Genomic DNA, 19,009 nt, shown 5'->3' on the forward strand with positions numbered 1-19,009 from the left:
TAATCCACTACAGTTCTCTTTGCCATACTAACGTCCAATACTTCATCAAATATCAAGTCTCCTGGGACAAAAGCAGTATTTAAAAGAGCATCATCATATATCACACATCACTACATGCCCAAAGTCTTTCCAGTGTGATAATAAAACCAAAATGAAAGTTTATGACCTAATGCTTTACTTCATTTTTTTGCATCGCTGTAAAATCCCAAAAATGTAATGTCAGCTAATAGAAATTCACAGCAAGCATATTCTAGCTGACTCGCCATATAGCTTCTCTGTTTAGCTGCTGTAATAAAGTCTGTTAGCTAAGCAGTGAGCTTTTAACTTCAAACATACTGAAAGTAGTAGCAAGAAAAGACAGTAGAGCGCATCCTCTCAGATCTTCCCTACTTCCTTTTATATTTCGATAAAGAATGACACACTAAGTGCCTCACACAATATTCAGTTGAATACATGTTGTAAGTCACATTCAGTCAGTCTTTTTTAGAGCAGGGATGGGATTCGAACCCACATCTGCCATATGAGCATCAAGTCTCAATGCATCTGTAACATGGCTATGAAATATTAGACCATAGCTTGTATTTTGGATCTTTATGTTAATGGGTTTGTTTTATTAGCACTAAATTAGATTTAAATCGGATTGTGCCGTAGAAGGTTGTTGGGTCGCGTCCCATGGCTGTTAAAACTTGTAGCTTTATTTGTAACTTAATGGTGTGCTGTGCGAGTGAAACAAGTACAGATAATGGTCAATAACGTGAGCTACTGCCGTAAGATCTCGGTCTGACTTCAAATCGACGGCGTTTACCTTGATTAATGGACCAGGTGTATGTGGAGGCTGTGGAGTTACACAGGAGACACGGAACAGAAGGGCTGGAGTCTCCTTCGGCAAAACACATCCCATCAATATTACACGACCTGTCCTGAGAGAGACAGAACGAGGGAAGAAGTGTTATCATTGCCAGTGAAAACTAATAAAAAAAGTGAATTAAAAGAATAAATAAATAAATAAATAAATAAATAAATAAATAAATAAATAAATAAGAAAAATTAAGTTAACTAAATCACAATAAACAAATCTAAATTTATATAAAATAATAATAACTGTAAAAATATATATATATATTTCATGAAACTAAACTAAATGAAACACTGAAAATAATATAATAATAATGTAGAAAAACTGTAGTAAAGTAATCTATATTTTCATGACTCTAGAACTAAAATGTGCACAAATTTATTTTAGTTTTTAATACAAACCTTTTTAACAGTGTTGCCAAGACATTTTTTTAAGTAATTTTTTTTACGTAATATTTATATTTCATTTAATTTTATGAAAAAATAAAATTTTCTAAAACAGAATTTTTAAAGTCAGAATTCTGAGACATAAACTCTGAATTGCGTGATATAAAATCACAATTCTGATGTTTTTCCCACAATTGCGTGATATAAAGTCTGAATTCTGAAAACTAAAGTCGCAATTGCCTGATATAAAGTTACAATTCTTACTGAGAAAAAAATTCTGCAATCATGCAGTTTCGAGTTTATATCTCAGAATTCTGACTTTATAACTCGCAATTGTGAGAAAAAAGTCAGAATTCTGAGATAAAAAGTCGCAGTGAAAAATGACCGCCAGAGGAAATGAATGGGTTATTCGCAAAAACACAAAAACTCACGGAATCTTTCGTGATACAAACCAAAAATCAGCCATGAACCAGAAAAAAAGTGCATAGCAATGTAGGGGTGACACTAAAATATCAAGAGTGCAAAATAGACACAACCAACCCCCCCCCCACCCCCCACCCCCACAAACATATATATGAATAGTGCGACTAAAATCAGATCTATTATACGGTGATAAAACATACCTGTTCATTTTTGTTACATTTTTATTTAATTTTGATGTTATATGTTCAAAATGTTCTCCTCTGTGCTCAGGTTTGATTAAAATTAATGCAAAAACTGACATTCAAATCAACATAAAAAATAAATAAATAAAAAAAATCTAAACCTTGACAAAATGTAGTCATTGAGAATGTCTAAGAATAAATCAAAATCCACAACTTAGTAAAAATAAGTATTTATGTCTTAAAACACTAAAGAATTTATAAGCCACTTTATATAGTTATATAGGAACCTAGTGGTCATAACAGGGCATTACATCTGTTTTTTTTTTTTTTTTTACTGCCACCAGAGGGCAATAACTACCTTCAAAATCTTTTATTTTGAATGTCCTGTCTCTATAACATGGAATACTGTTTTAATAAAAAAATAATACATTTTCTTTTATTTTCAATGGGGAAAAATAGCTAATAAAAAATAAATAATATAAATATTGCATATTAGGCTATCACAAAATAACCTCAAAATTTTAAATAATAATCAAAAAATATAATTGAAGAAAAATTAAGAAAGAAAGAAAGAAAGAAAGAAAGAAAGAAAGAAAGAAAGAAAGAAAGAAAGAAAGAAAGAAAGAAAGAAAGAAAGAAAGAAAGAAAGAAAGAAAGAAAGAAAGAAGATTCCAGCTTTATCAACCAGCATGGAGATGTTTTGCTGCTGCTCACGGTTACACTTCCCCTGTCACACCTTTGAGATAAAGCTCAGCCATTTTTGCTATAAATCAGCAAAGCATAAAGCTTGGCGCTGATAGAATCTCTGTATTTCAAGTTTTTAATATCCAGCGGGACATGTAAGTCGCAACGCCCGGAGGACATCTGCGGCAAAGCAGAGAAGATAAACACAGACCAAACGGATCCACCTAGATAACTCATCTCTCACCGTGAGATAACATGCCACGTGGCAGTCGAAAACCCAGAGAAAGAGCGCAAGAACGAGCGAGTGCTCAAGGGATTGCTTACACCGTCAGTCTTTGGTCTCGATGTCGGGAATAATATCTGCCATTGTCTGTTTTCCACATCCACGCTCAGGGTTTTTCCAACACACACCCTCGTGGCCTCGCGTATCGCTGTTGTCCCGGTGCAGTTAAGGCACTAAACGGCTATGACAGGCTTTTTGCTTTTCGAGTCTATAAACTCGCATCCTCTGCGACTTATTTTCCGGTGGAAAATCCAAGCCATTAGTGTAGGGAGTAATTTTGCGCACAGTGAATGTAAAGTTCAGGATAATGGACAGACGGATAAATGAACGGAAGGTCCGCAAGGGAAGTTGTGCAGAGACAATCAGGGTTGGTTTTAGCACAGTATGCAATAGGTTTTTAATTCAAATGGGTTTCCGAACAATACAGTATGGAAATATCTCTTCTTTATACAATGTTATGTAATTAAAGGAATAGTTCACCCAAAAATGAAAATTAGCTCATGATTTACTCACCCTAAAGCCATCCTGGGTTTATATGACTTTCATCTTTCAGATGAATACAATCAGTTATATTAAAAAATGTCTAAGCTCTACCAAGCTTTATAATGAGAGTGAATGGGGGACCAGATTTTAAAGCCCCAAAAAGTGCATCCATCCTTCCATCCATTATAAACGATATCTATACGACTCCAGGGGGTTAATAAAAGGCCTTCTGAAGCGAAGCAATGCATTTGTGTATCAATGCAAACATATATCCATATTTAAAACTTTATAACTGAAATATCTAGCTTCTGACAGAAGTCATATAATGACTTGAGGGTGAGTAAATCATGGGGTAATTTTCATTTTTGGGTGAACTATCCCTTTAATTCAGATCAACGTATATATACTTTTCGATAATAAATATTATAAATAAATAATATTATTTTTAATCACATTTTAATTTATGTAATACATACAATTAATTATAAAACAGAATAATTATCATCAAAGAATTTATTATAAAAATGTATGAAAATATTTTTTCCATTTTTTTTCCATCCATTTTTTGCCAAACTCAGTTCATTTGTAACTAAATTGTGAATTGTCTTTGCGTTTGTGATTATTTATAAATATGTCTAATTGCATATATATATATATATATATATATATATATATATATATATATATATATATATATATATATATATATATATATATATAAATGTTATTGTATATGTTACATTTGAAAAATAACAATTAATCGCATCTAAAAGTTTTTATATATGCACAGAATATACACACATACACACATACACACACACACTAAAATAAATTCTAATCATTTACATTTTGAAACTTTGAGATGTGCACTGTAAATAAAAAAATAAAAAAAAGTTACCTGGTTGCCTTAAATTTTAGAGTTCATTGAAATTAAAATTTGAGTTAATACAATGAACATTTTTGAGAATCGAAAACCCTTATTCAATTGTTTTTTTAAATTGTAAGCATATTGGGTTACTTTATTTGTGAGGACGCAGTGAAGTGCCAAATTCATCCTCCCAAATTCCAAATCTGAAAATGTGGTTCAGATACAATAATAATTTGAGTTTCTTTTTATTAAACTAATTTCCTTCATTGTATCAACTCAATTTTTTATTGCAATAAACTAAAAAGTGTAAGGCAACCAGGTTACTTACTTTTTTAAGTTAAACCAACTATTTTTTTCCAGTGTCATTAATCGTAATTAATCGATTTGACAGAACTCTGATCAACTATAATAATTAATTAATAATAATAATAATAGTTCATCTATTTTACATTTTATAATGCATCTCATTAATGATACAAAGAATAATTAATATTTGGAAATGTATTATTACATTTTATGACATTTTCAATTTTAAAACATAAATAGTGATGTCACTATTTATTTGCAAACTGAATTGTGATTTGTCTTTTTGTTGTGCCAATTTTTATTTTTTGCATAATAACCTATGATTAGTCTGTTATTTTGTGCGTCTATTTAGACATTTATAATCAACTTTAAATTGTAAAGACGCAGTATATTTCTCATAAGCTGTAGAATGCCTTTTTTGCATGCATTTCCATTTCACTCAGCTAATGTAAATATAGTTTAAAATACAATTTAACCCATAACATGCGTAGTATGTACATGCATGCATGTATAATTTCTCACATTTCATACACTAATTGTTGACAAAAAACATGTTGAATGGATGACTATTTATAACCCATTGGCCTATTTAAGACTACATCATTACCTTCAGCTTGCAAAGTCCTGAGGGAGTCTCGCACAACTGGCAGATACCGTCATAAAGGGTTAAAAACTTCCCCTCGCTGTACTGGCGACCATCATTAGTCACCTGAAGAAGAAAAGAGAGATATAGAGGTTTAAATACATATGAATGTGAGTGAATATAGCCCTCAAGGTCAAAAAGTAAGTAAAAAAGGGATAGTGCAGTCAACTATAGCCGGTATTTGTTGCAAAACAATCCCAGACAGCAAATTCTATGAACAAATTTGTTTCACATTATGCTGTTTATTACATGGCTATTTACAAAAGTTACTAGGTAAATTTGACATGAATATGGATTTGAGTCTGTATTTGAGACTGTAAAACTGCTAAAAAACCTAAGTTTGTGTTGTCGTCATAGCAACCCATATACATTTTCATTAAGATAATGCAATGTTTATGGTCGGTAAACTCTCTTCTGGCAGGTGACGCAAAAAAAGCAGAATGTCTCGTAATACTTCAGAGCGTCTTTTGCGTAAATCCAAATGCGAGGTTCATTTTTCAACCCCTCTGTGAGTGTTAATCCCGCGAGCCTTTGAGATTAATGCGGGCAGGAGTTTAGGTGGATTTCGAGATGTATTACCTCACGGATATGCCTTTGCTCTGACCTTCAGAGGAGCCCTGTGGCTTTTTGAACATTGAAATTTATGTTAATGACCCTTCATCATGAGCTATCCATTTTTTACATCAGTAAACACACTCATTAACACGCACGCACATAGATCAAGGCCCACTTTGGGACCGAGCGAGGAGGTCAATGATCGCAGGACCAGAATTGACTTTATGAACTTTTGAATGTTTATGTTAGCCATATACCTAAAGGTTGGTTTCCTATATGGGCCGTCAAAGCATAAAAATGATTAAAATGATTGTGTTGCCTTTATGGCTGTCGTTCAGAACGGAAGAGCTCGCCTCCATCTCATGGTTTGATGATTTCGACGAGATATAATGTTTTAAAGCGCTCAGGAACGCATCATTTAGCTTGGCCTCAAACAGCGCGTGCGACCGGCATAAATTCAGGCTGGTTTTAAGTGTTTAAACCCACAACTGTGAAGGAGACTTTGTGCGTAATTACATTTCGCCAATATAGAGAAGGTAGTGCTTCATCTTTCAATCACAATGGAAAGTTTCGAAAAAGATGACCTGCTTTTATCAGACCGGTGACATTTTGATTCATTCAGCCGCTGCAAAAAATGGCAGTGGAAAATCAATCACAGGAACCCTCGGACTGATCCCTGTCCCTGAGATTGATGGACAGGTACCTTAATCTCCCATCTGGCATAGGGCTGCTCGCTGGCCGTGAAGTCCACCGTGTCCATGGCCATGTTGCCGAGTCGCGGTACGGAGCAGTCCACCGCTTTGGAGCTCAGGAAGGATGCTTTGGTTGTCCCTTCCTCTTCAGGGATCCAAGCTCCATTTGTGTACTAAAAAAACATCAACAGAAAATGATAGGTTTTTCTGTGAAAAAAATGAAGTACATTTTAGCATACTTTTAAAACACACTGGGAAAAGAATGTACTGTAAAAGAACACACGTAAGTGTAAACTGGATTCAGTGGTTTCAGACACGTAATTGTATGTTATTTAGTAATTGATTGATATTTAAACAGTGTTTTTTTGTCCCATTAACTTAAAGGGTTAGTTCACCCAAAAATATTTTTTTTTGTAATTTACACCTGTAAGACCTCCATTCATCTTCGGAACACAGTTTAAGATATTTTATATTTAGTCCCAGAGCTTTTCTGTTCCTTCAATGAAAGTGTATGCACACTATACTGTCCATGTCCAGAAAGGGAATAAAAACATCATCAAAGTAGTCCATGTGTGACATCAGTTAGTTAGAATCTCTTGAAGCATCGAAAATACATTTTGGTCCAAAAATAACAAAAAATACGACTTTATTCCGCATTGTCTTCTCTTCCGGGTTTGTTTTCAATCCTCAAACAAAGATTCGAATGGTTATGAATAAGCGTATTGATTCATGATTTGATTCATGATTAGGTAGAATTTACTCAACAAACTTTGATATGATTACAAAGTGCACTTTAAGAAACATAGTCAAAGTGAACCCTTTGAGCGCACTTAAGCAGCCTTTTATTTCGTAAATATTACATTTTCTGCAAGTAGAGTATTTTTTATAAAATATACTTAACCAAACGTAAAAATAAAATAAAGCACACTTCTTTTTTAAAAGGGCAGATCATTCCAAATTCTTTTTTGTTTTAACTCAATCTCAAATATCTGAAGTGCATATGGCTGTCCTAAAGTTTTAGCACTGAATTGAATGGGATAGTTCACCTAAAAATGAATATTCTTTCATAATTTACTCACCTTCATGTTTTCCCAACCTGTATGACTTAGTTTCTTCCGTGAAACACAAAATCAGATATTTTGAAGAATGTTCTGGCTGCTTTTTTCATATAATGAAAGTGAATGGAAGTCACACAGGTTTGTAAGACATACTCCAATTTACTGTGTTATTTACAACTTTTTTTTTTTTTTTTTGCAGTTTAGAGTACATAAATGTCGAAATGTACATTTGTAGGTGACCTTTTTTCTTACAATTCATATATACTTAAGATGCTTGAAACAAATTAGAGCAATATTCACCACTGACCCTTCATTCTTTAGGAAAAACAGGAACAGCAAGAATAATGAATGTCAAATCAATTTGTTCAAATGGGATGACCCCACACAGGAGGTGAAATGCCTTCTGGGGAAACCGAGAAAAGGGGGCGGTTCAGAAACATCCAAACAGTGGAATTTCAATGAAAGAAAGCTGGGAACATATTCATATTTACATATTTTCCCCAATTTACAGTCCCAAAGACTCAAAAGCTCTATATAAAAATAATTAAATTATTATTATTTTTTTAAATTAACATTTGGCTTACCATCACATGCATTTAATATGTTCCTCTGGCTTGTTTTTATTGAGGTCAGCCATGCACTTTTCATAGATTCAGAAGTACTAACCTGTTCAAGGTTAATAATGTTTTTTGAGCTATTGGGGTCTCACAGATTATGAGGGTTAAACCCAGCCCCGCAGGGCAGCGATTTGACATCATTAAATGCACTTCAAACGTTTAGACAATCTAATAAAAGAGCCACCAGCCGATAATTACAGCACGTAATGTGAGCTTTTGCATGTTGTTTACCGGTCTTATTGCGCTGTTTTCTTTGTATATGCTCTGCTGTGTTGACTGATTACCGTTTTTATTGCTTTCTTTATCTCATCAGATGTCCCCCTATGCCTTTACCCCCAAACTTCTAATTTAATATACAAACAGATGGCAAGCAGGTATTAAAAAAAAAGCCATGCTAAGATTCATAAAGACTCTTTGATGAAATATTAAAGAAGACAGGCTTAAGAGTCAAACGTGATCTTAGCATTATGATAAACAAACTAAAATGTAGTTACTGATGCATATACAGTATATTCTATATATACACATGCATATATATGTGTGTGTGTGTGTGTGTGTGTGTGTATAATGACATGGGTATGACACAGGTATTACAAAGAGAGGGTGAAATATGAGGACATTGGCCATGTCCCCACTTTTCAAAATGCTTATAAATCATACAGGATGAGTTTTTTTTGTGTGTAAAAAAGTAAAAATGCAGAATGTTTCCTGTGATGGATAGGTTTCAACACTTTGATTCCAATCTTAAACATAGACAAAAAAAAAAAAAAGTTTAACGTTTGATGGAGTATTTCTGGGCCAAAAATACTTTATATTTTCTGTGCCAAAAAATGTAAAATAATCTAATTTCTGTGCAATACTTTCGGAAAGTTTTTTTTTGTTTTGAGTATGAGTCTATCTGACGTCAGATAGGGTGGAATGTCCTTGTACGGGCCGTACAGGATTTTCTCCCGGAAGGACACACGCGACTAGAGCAAGAGAGCAAACACTTTAGGACAGGACTTCACGAAATGCACAGCTTCCCAAAGAACCCAGTGTTAAAGTGCAGGTGTTTTAGTTTGTTCCCTGCATTTCGGCGACGATGGTTTATAAACAAGGTACAGTTCAATTCCGGATTTGTAGCTCGTCTAATGCTGAAAGGTGGAGGGGTTACAGCGATTAAGGTTCACGATCTTATATTGGAAGCAGGCGGTGAGTAAAACTGCTTCAAATCGAAATGTGTTGTTAGCTATTGACTATCATTCAAATGCGCTACTATTCCATTGTTTTTCTATGTTAACACGCACTAGTCTGACGTGTAAAACCATTCCGCTTGCTACTGTTAACATTAAATGGCATACAATAGTCCATAAACCAAATAAGGTCCACGAGTAAACACACACAAATGTTGTAAAACGCACGAGCATGACAAGCCGCTAAGCATATAATTTACAGTATATACATTCTGGATCATATATGTATGGCTAAATCTGATTGATCTCAATGGTTTATTTAGGGTAACGTTTTTTTTCAGTTTTTTTCTCCACGATTGAGGATGTCAGAGCTTTCAGACGCTCTCACCGGAATAGCTGCGCGCTCGTGATTCTTTAGCTCCGCCCACACAATACGCCTCCAGCCGCTCGTTTTTTCCGGAAAGACTCGCTACAGCCTATCTTTCTTTTATAAATATAATCGGATATATAAATATTTTCGGAGATATTAAGGATACAATACTGCTCTAAAGTTACTCAAGATTGACGTGAGATTGGCTGAAACTGTGTCCCCCCACCCCTTTAAAATATAAATCTTTTTCCAAAATCCATAACTAATACTTAAACATCATATTCATAATAAGGATCATGTGATACTCAAGACATCATTTATGTCGCACCTTTAATCTGATCACGAGACATGCGAGGTCAGGTGAGTCGATGAAACCCAGCCCGAAGACCCTTACGCTGTCACAGTCGAACTCTCGTACGTCACACAAACCGCCGTTCTCCAGATCGGTGACTTCTATTGGCTGACCTGCGGAAACCAAAGAAACAGAGAATTTAGTACATAATCTGAACAAATAATCAAATTGTTAGGGGTTTGCTTAAATTACCTTAAGAAGAGCATCATAATTATTTTTTAAACATTTTCTGATTGTAAGTATCTAGGGGCATGGCCTACCTGAGGGGTGTGGCCTGTGAATCGGTATTGACACTGCAATCACTCAAGAATACACACATAAATACACACTTGCTTGGTCGTGAGCAATTTGGGGAGTGAACAGAAGTATGCTAGCCTAGAAATCTAGATGCACCCTACACTCTAAAAAATGCTAGGTGGACCTATGAGCTGGAAAAACCGAACTCTGGTCAGGCCAATCATATCGTGTATAGAGTCGGTGGGCGGGCTTAACATAATGATGGCAGAGTTGTGACGGTTCCTCGTGTTACTTGTAAACAAAGAAGCTGGCGAACAGCGGTCTTTCGAATCAGCTTTGACCGCGACTCTGGAAGACTTGGAGTTAAGCTTTTCTTTGAGAAAAGAACAAAGAACAGCACTGAAGTCATTCTTAAAAAGAGAAGATGTGTTCAAGAGTTTTGCTGACCGGAAACAGTGAAAGTTTGCTCTGGTTGGTTGAAGCGCTATCCAATTGAATGCAGAGGGAGCTTGAAAGACAACCGTTTATCCTGCCCTTCGGATTGAGCCCTGTCAATGGTGAGTTTCCAGACCAAACATCTTGATGTGGGTCTGCGTCAGGCTAGAAGTATGCACTTTTCTGGGTCGCAAGGTCAAAACCAATGTGTTCCTTTGTCCTTCAACTCAACCACATCCAAAATAAATCTTACACTCGAACAAGACTGCAAAAATGACAGTCTGCAGTCTACTCGTTGTCGAGTCATTGAAAAGGCACTATGGGAGTCTCGTTAAACCCAGAAACTCTATTGTAAATTCATGTGAAGTCTTTAAAAATGTGGCCTGCCGAAAATGCCCGTCCTTTGCGAAAACCACCAGTGAATAAAGTTTACGAGACACAAATGGAAAAAATGCAATACTGGCAGTTTGAAAGACCCTAAAACGAAAGTCATTTCCAAGTACATTGCCACTAACAAACAAACAAACCAAACAATCCCAGCTTTAAGCTATACAATACATCACTAAATATTCAGCCTGCTGGTTTCTGACCTTGCCAGCCTGCATTTGCCATTAAACAGAGAACGGATACATACGAAAAATATTACAGTATAATTAGATCTGGGGAATATAACGTTCTCAATAATTGAGGTTCTTGAATAATGCAAACGAGTAAATACGAGCTTGTTTGGGCGTCTCTCAGGCCTTATAAAACACAACAACATTTAATATAGTTTCAGCGACAGGCTGAAATGACTGTGCCATGGCAGAATTACGTTCGCTTAATGCCATTATCGCTCCCATCTTGGCTCATTTCAAATCAGTGTTTTTATTACCAGAGCATAACCTTACGCTCGGATCTCCGCAGGGTGGAAGTCTATTTAAATCTCTTATCTGAGACGCAAACGAAAATGAATGTACTGGGATGATATGCCAAAGCCAGAGTGGCGAATATCTAAAAAAGGAGGAGGAAAACAATAAGAGATATGAGAGAAAATGGTCCTCGGAGGAGAACAATTAAGCACAGAAGTGAGTGCTAATGAATTTGAGCCTCATCAAGGAACTTTCTCCAGATGGCCTCATTTGGTGTAATTTTACACATGGTAAAAAATTGTAATAAAATAATTACAAAAAAATAAAACTAATCGCTCCCTAGCACTGTTTAGGAAAGATATACTACCATCAGAGACAATCAAACTCATAGTAATTATTAATTATAAGTTCATAAATTATTTTTGAAGACAAATTTGTAAGTCAAGCAGTGAAAGTATCACATCTGAAGAAGAAAATCTGATATTAAATGTATTGTTTTAAATGTTTAAGAACTTATATTGCATGCATATTTAGCTTATCATGAAATAGATCATGTAATACATCTGTCTGTCTGTCTGTCTGTCTGTCTGTCTGTCTGTCTGTCTGTCTGTCTGTCTGTCTGTCTGTCTATCTATCTATCTATCTATCTATCTATCTATCTATCTATCTATCTATCTATCTATCTATCTATCTATCTATCTATCTATCTATCTATCTATCTATCTATCTATCTATCTATCTATCTATCTATCTAGATAGTTCAATTGCTAAAAACATTGTAATTGCTTGTTAATTGATGTTAAATAACCTGCCAATTGTTTTGACTCAAATGTCACAAGTACCATTCCATAAAACGGGTCTTGTGCAGTAAAAAAATAATAATTCAGAGTCAACTAAATTACACTCATATGCATGGGATCCTTATGGCTTTACCACAAAATCTAGGACCTTAAAGAAAGCTTAACCCTCACTACAGGAGTGCCACAGATACACCTTCCTAATCGCCTCAGAGATCAAATATTTTCAGCTCAGCAGGTCAGTGAGGTGATTTTCAGACTTTCCCATGATTCACTCTGTTCCCGAGCTCCTAAAATGCAGTTCTGAACCAGACAAGCCTCGAGCACTGACGCAGTGTGCGCACACACACATGCACACACTCACACACTGTCCCTGACCGGCCAGGAAGTGAGCGTGAGAGATATTCAGGAGTTTTTAATCTCTGCCACAAGGGCGAATGCTTGTGCTTTATGTTAGAAGAGAAGTGATAAATGAGGAGCGATCGGGTGACTCACTGAACCTGCTGTAAAAAAAAAAAAAGAGTTTGAGATGAATCCATGCAGAGTCCTTTCAACAGAATGTGACCTCTGTCTCACTGCTGAATATCACGACTGAATGAAAGCAATATAATAGTGAGGTTTTCCAGATTGTTCCACTATTGAATGAAACTCGATATGCAGAGGTATTGAATCTAGTCCGATTGCCTTTTCTATAGACTTGATTTTCACTCCACCAGGAATTATGGGAAATAAAGAGTAGTAGAGCCTTGTTCTGAAATGATTCCTGGATACCCTTCATTTAGGCAGTAATAGCATAAAATGTGCTAGAAGACCAAGGGGAATATGTGATGTGCAGTTTTCTGTGTGGAAAATTGAAATTGAATCCCTTTAGTCCCCCCCACTCCCCTTATCAAAGTTTGAGGTGAATCTAATGGCGATCACAGCCTGATAATGTATCCAGGATGCATCATTCTTACACTACAGGAATCATTCAGGCAAAATGAAATTTCTGTCATTATTTACTCACCCTCATGTCATTCCAAACCCATATGGTGTTATTTTGTTGTTCTTGGAAGATATGAGCATAGAAAAAAAGGCTTCACATGACCCTTATTCTGTTCTACATGCAGAATTTTTTTTTTTGGAACCTCACGGGTTCATAAATAATGACAGACATTTAATTTTTGGGGTGCACTGTCCCTTTGAAAGGGTCATGGGACTGCCTTAGCCCTGTTATACCTTTCCTATTTCCAACCATCCCTTTTCTTATTACAATATTCTGTTTTTGGATATTTGTAGTATAGTAAAGAATTAAGATGAGAGTTGGAATTTGACGTCAAATTTTGCAAATAAGCATCGCAGTTCAATGTCCCAGAGCACATGCGCTAGTATGCCAACTTAAGGAATAGTTCAACCAAAAATAGAAATTCTGTCAACTGTATGAGTTTCTTTTTTCTGCTAAACACAGAAGAACACTAGAGAAAAATAGTATCCACAATATACTATTTAAAAATATAAATAGACTCTAAAAAAAAAAATGCTGGGTAAAAAAAAAACCCAGGTTGGGTTTAAAATGGACAAACCCAGAAATTGGGTTGTTTGAGTGGACCCATTCACACAACCCAATTTCTGGCTTTGTCCATTTTCAATCTAACTTGGGTTGCTTTTAACCCAGCATTTTTTAGTGCAATAAGTGAAACTGTGTCATGCAGTTATCACAAAATAAAAATGTTTATTGATTCATAGTTGTGTAAAAACATGTTAAATGTTGGCTTCCCAATCAAGTAATGAGAGATGAAAAAAAAAAGCAGTAGTAATTAGTTCCCGTTCCATCTATCTGGAAATGAAAGGCCAGGTTGGGCACAATGAAGTGTGGAATACCGTGTTGTATACCGCATTCTTTGTTTAATGCAGTACGTAGAAAACTAACATGCTGTATACATACAGTATACAGGAGAAGTAATAGTATGCTAGTATGCTAACATAACTATTCACAAATCACGATGCAAAGAGTGAGTACAAACAAAGTCAAGTCCAGCATTTGTCTGGATGAAGTGCAAATAAAGTCAACCAAAAACACTTTAGCCATAAATGTGTCATAGGCTTAAAAAAAACAACTAATGAATAGCGCTCCCAGATGTGAAAGAGGCATCAGCCAATGATCAGTTGGGCAATTAAGCAGATTTATCTAGCCGTCCTCCCTGTGCTACCTTGCACGTTGATCCTAGCGCGGTTACAATAAATCAGAGCTCACTCTCGGAGAGGTTGAAAAACGTCAGTCTGTGATAAACAGCCTTCTCTAGTGCTCCTAATCTTCTCGCTAATTTGTGTTAAAACTCCCATTTCGTCACTGAGTCAGCCCCAGGGAGCATGCGAAAAACGTCTAGGGAGATAATGGCTTAGCGAAGATCCCAATGCTAATCAGAGAGCGGGCATGGGCGTCTGGCACAGTGCCAGGCGTTAGCATACCTGCATAACAATATCTCATTTATATGAAGGTTGGCTGGAAAAGCTAATGGCACTCCTGAGCCCCGCCGCTATTGCCAGAAACAATCATTCGATAGACACGCTCAACGTCTTTGCCATTTCGAAAGGAGTTCCATACATCAATTCAAATAATTCATATAATCAATAAAAAAAACACACTTGCACAAACGCAAGCCATCTGCGGTTTCTTTGAAGACATGCTTGAGGGAGTAGGAAATTATTCTTTGCAGAGTGCGAAGAAAAGGAATACAGAACAACAGCATCCAAAGCAAATATAATTAAAAGGAACTGAAAGCTTACCACAATCAACAAGACACTAAAAATAAATACTTGATGAAAAGAGTTGGCATAGGAAAAAAAAAAAATCTAATGCCACAGAAATGCTCTGGCAAATTGGTCACCATCTGGTAATGGGGGCTGTGGTGAACACTGATTAAAATCCTGTACATTGGCACAAGCCCACACACATTTGGCCAAAAGAGCAGTGAAAGCACTGACCCATAGAGATACAACACCATATCACACTATCAGTCATCCACTTACAAAACAATGTCTGTAAAGGCAATGATAAATTGCTGAATTTGTCACATTCAACTGTCATTCATGCAACTTCAAGCTCTAGTGTTATTTTTGGAGGCAATAAAAATCATCTGTTCATCATTTCCTTTAAAAAGCAGTGCATTGTATTTCACCCGGAAGGGATATTGCAAGGATTTGGAAGAGGAAACCTCTCCTGAGGTGCTCTTCTGATCCTAATAATCTCAAGAGTCTCCCCCAGAGTTTCAACAATCTATGCTCAGATCTAAAGACATTCTAAAGATCTCGACATGAACTGAAACATTTCTCATTAAACTATTCCAAGATCAAATTTTAGAAACTTTACCAAACTTTAGGAAAAACACCTTAAAGTTGATGCTTAACAAACATCAATAACTAATTTATATTACATTTAAGCATTAGCATTAAGTTGCCTGGGCTGTGAATGAACAACCTCTGATTAACAAAACTGCTCTTGGACCACACTTCCTTTGAGGAAAATGTTCAAATGCTCAATAAAGGATTGATGGATGAGACACCATCATGTCTACTGAGAGTGAGAACAAAAGTAGACTTTCCCTAGGCCACCTGAACAAAACTTCAAAGACAACTTTGAACTACAATTGTGGCCTTAAACCCCCTGCAGCATGTTGTAATACCCCATATGGCTGTTTATTGGATATTTTGCATAAATTAATCCTGGAGTGTTTCTGATAATCGAGGATCACTGGGGACCACATTTGAAGCAACAGATGGATGACAAAACAATCACTTACTGATGGTGAGACTGCAGTCGTAAAAGCTGTAGCCTGGATAACACTGACATCCCCATTCTTCACATTGCCCGTGCCCATTACAGAAGTTCGGACAACGTAGGGCCTTTGCAATATCTGCCAACGGTCTGGAAGCTTCTTGAGAATGATGGGTGCGGTTCTCCAGCCACTTTCTCTCACATTCATTCTCCAGGAAGGGCACGAGTGCATCCTCCCAGGCCAAATCATCTTTCAACTGAAGATCCAGGATGCAGAGATCCACAGCTTCTTCCAGGCGTCGACCCAGCAGACGCTTGCATACCGTGCCCACAGTTGAGTTCGCCAAGGCCAATTGGCAGACCTCCAAAGCTTTGACAGAAGTGAGGCCACTAGGTGTCGGCCAGGAAGGGTAGGCAGCTGGACGGCTGGAAGAGCGGTGGTCATCTGGAAAGAAGTAGGCAAAACTTTCGAGGTTGATCTGGCTTAGGGCCTGGACAGTGTAAATGGGCAGAAAGTCAAGGGTTTGTCTCTTAGGCCTTCCACCTAAACTTAGTAAGGGCACCTTAGGCTCATTCAAGTGAGGAGCGTCAACTTTAAATAATGAGTCAAATTCTAACTTCTCTACAGAAGGAGAGTTGTCTGCCTGACCTTGGGACACCTGAGACTTCAGTTTAGCACCTTTCTTCTTGGCAAACTCTAACACTTCAACCAACGTCTCCCGCTTCTGGACGTTACGGGCAGAGATGGGTTTAACGGCGTACTCAGCAGTGGCGTCTTTGAAGGGGAACAGGGACATGTAATCTGTGTCGTCGTGAGATAGGCAGCGAGAGACGGGAGGTGGGTTTAATAGGCCTTCAGAGGTGCGTGTTGAATGGAGGGACAGACTGTATCCCTTTTGACAAGCACAGAAATTCCTCTTTATCTCCTCATCCACGGCAGGTGGCGTGCTGTCAAACAGGCTCTCCCCAGGCGCGATCCTGACACGGAGAAATAAAACAAAAATATGACTGTCTCAAATCAGCCTTTGAATTAAGCCCTCGAGCACTGCGTCAAAAGAGGATTTAGAGTTCGAGAAAGGTTAGCCCATTAGATTAGAGACTTTCCTCTACTTTAATTATATTTGACATTAAAACGAGCAAATCAAGGTTAAATGGTGATGCAAACTCTAATCTGAAACTGAACAAGTCTCCTAAATACTCCGACTTGTTCGGCATCTTTTACGGAAGTTTTGAACTTGGGAACTTACATATTTCTGCATATATTTGTGTCTTAGTTCTTACCAGAATATTTCGGACCAGCCCCGTCAGTTAAATCTGGAGGTTCACCCTAAAGCAGTGCTCTTTAACTCTAGTTCTGGAAGACCAGTGTCCTGAGTTTAGCTCTATCCCTAAAACAAACAAGCTAATTAAGCCCAGACAGCAACATGTGGAATCCACATGTACCATATTTTGTTGTCTGGGAGGTGTTCAGAATTACAAGTGGGTTAAATTGGGATTGGTACTAAAGTCTGCAGGGCACTAGCTCTCCAGGACTGGAGTTAATGTTGAAGTTGCTGCCTTAGAGGACCTTAGTAGCCCAGTTCACGACGGCTCTGGTTCTGACTAGATTTATTACCTGTCTTAAACTCAAGAGATCAATTAAGTATATGTTCTTGTGAAATCGAGACTATATGGTTACTGTAAAAGCATTACCTCCAGCCCTCAATGAATTCCACTAGGTCTTTGTCACGGTGGCTTGTGCCTGCAGGTTGATGGAGGTCGTTGTGGCTGTTCCGGTCAAATAACCCGCACAGTCCTCTGGTGGCGTTAAAGTCCTGACTTGGAGCCCTGACGGACAGGCTCATTCCCCAATCACTGACATCTGCTCGCACAAATGCCCCTGAGGCAAAAACGATCTGCAGGGGTCAAATAAAAATCCCTTAAATTTGAACATATTTAACGCTTAAACATTAAACCAAAACCAGGCCATGCAGACCCTTAAATACTCTACAGTTTACCCCCAACTTCATGCACATGTTAGTAAAAGATCCCATTTCCCTGCCAGCTGTTTGCGAAGACATTAGTGGTGATTTGTCAAGAGTCTACATCAGAATATTACAAATCTAGATAAATTAAGCCATCACAAAACACTTGCTCATTCAAACTGTGTCACAATGCAACAATGACAACATCTGCTGCACTGACAGACCGATGGTCTGTTGAGACCGAACGTTAAAATCCTTTTGCAGGGAAAAGGCCTCTTTTCAAAACAGATGAGATCTGTGTTTACCTTTCAGACAGTTTTGCCAAGAAATTGAAAATCTGCCTGTCCTGAACTTGAACTGTATACATTTCACAGTGAGCATGACTGAGATTTCCTGAGTTTGCATATCAATGAGGGATCATACGCTCTATCTATTATATGTAATACTGTGAGCTGTGATAGTTTTGCTTCAAAATCTTTCTTTTGATGGGATTGTTTTGTCTGAATTTTCACTGCAGCGCAAGTTTACGTTTCTTATTTTTAAAACCTATCCAATTAACCTATAGTTAATTCAATATTATCAGCTAACACAGCACTGGAATGTAACCGTACCGTGACTTTCTTCCCTTGATGCGTCTCGTGGATCTTAACCCGACTGGTCACGGATGGTCCCAAGGCCTTGACGGACAAGTGCGGGCGTGTTTCCTGTAGCTGCCCGTTGCACATGTCAAAGGTCACAACCTCGTTGCCCTCTCGAGCAGCCAAGCCGCAGGTACACGCCACAGGGTAATGTCGGCTCCCACAATCCCACTGCCTCGTGTGGACCTCGAACTCGCGTTTTGTGCTCTTATAAAGCAAAAATGTGCCCGTTTCCTGGTTCTCATAGCGCCTGGGTGGAACAACAACTGATTAGTACTTGCATTCAATTTTGTCAAAGTAAATATTGGGGATGTGAAACATTGCATGGATAGATATATCCAGCTGCATCCAGTATTGCTCCTAAATTTGATAGTTATCTTTTTCGGTTCTGTTTTGCTGTGCT

The 19,009-nt window shown here is 37.3% G+C and overlaps 1 protein-coding gene across 1 annotated transcript in view; it reads right to left on the reverse strand.

Moving 5' to 3' along the window:
- si:ch211-246m6.5 (von Willebrand factor D and EGF domain-containing protein) overlaps positions 1-19,009 on the reverse strand; it is a 75,829-nt gene that overhangs the window by 32,793 nt on the left and 24,027 nt on the right. The window contains exons 10-16 of the mRNA XM_067415748.1: positions 18,580-18,856; positions 17,697-17,899; positions 16,030-16,982; positions 9,907-10,043; positions 6,373-6,534; positions 5,079-5,180; positions 806-920 (exon numbers count right to left, since the gene is read on the reverse strand). Coding sequence (XP_067271849.1) covers positions 806-920; positions 5,079-5,180; positions 6,373-6,534; positions 9,907-10,043; positions 16,030-16,982; positions 17,697-17,899; positions 18,580-18,856 — 1,949 coding nt within the window. The remainder of the gene's footprint in view (positions 1-805; positions 921-5,078; positions 5,181-6,372; positions 6,535-9,906; positions 10,044-16,029; positions 16,983-17,696; positions 17,900-18,579; positions 18,857-19,009) is intronic.

This window comes from Pseudorasbora parva, chromosome 14 (genome assembly GCF_024679245.1).
Source record: "Pseudorasbora parva isolate DD20220531a chromosome 14, ASM2467924v1, whole genome shotgun sequence".
Taxonomy (NCBI): Eukaryota; Metazoa; Chordata; class Actinopteri; order Cypriniformes; family Gobionidae; genus Pseudorasbora; species Pseudorasbora parva.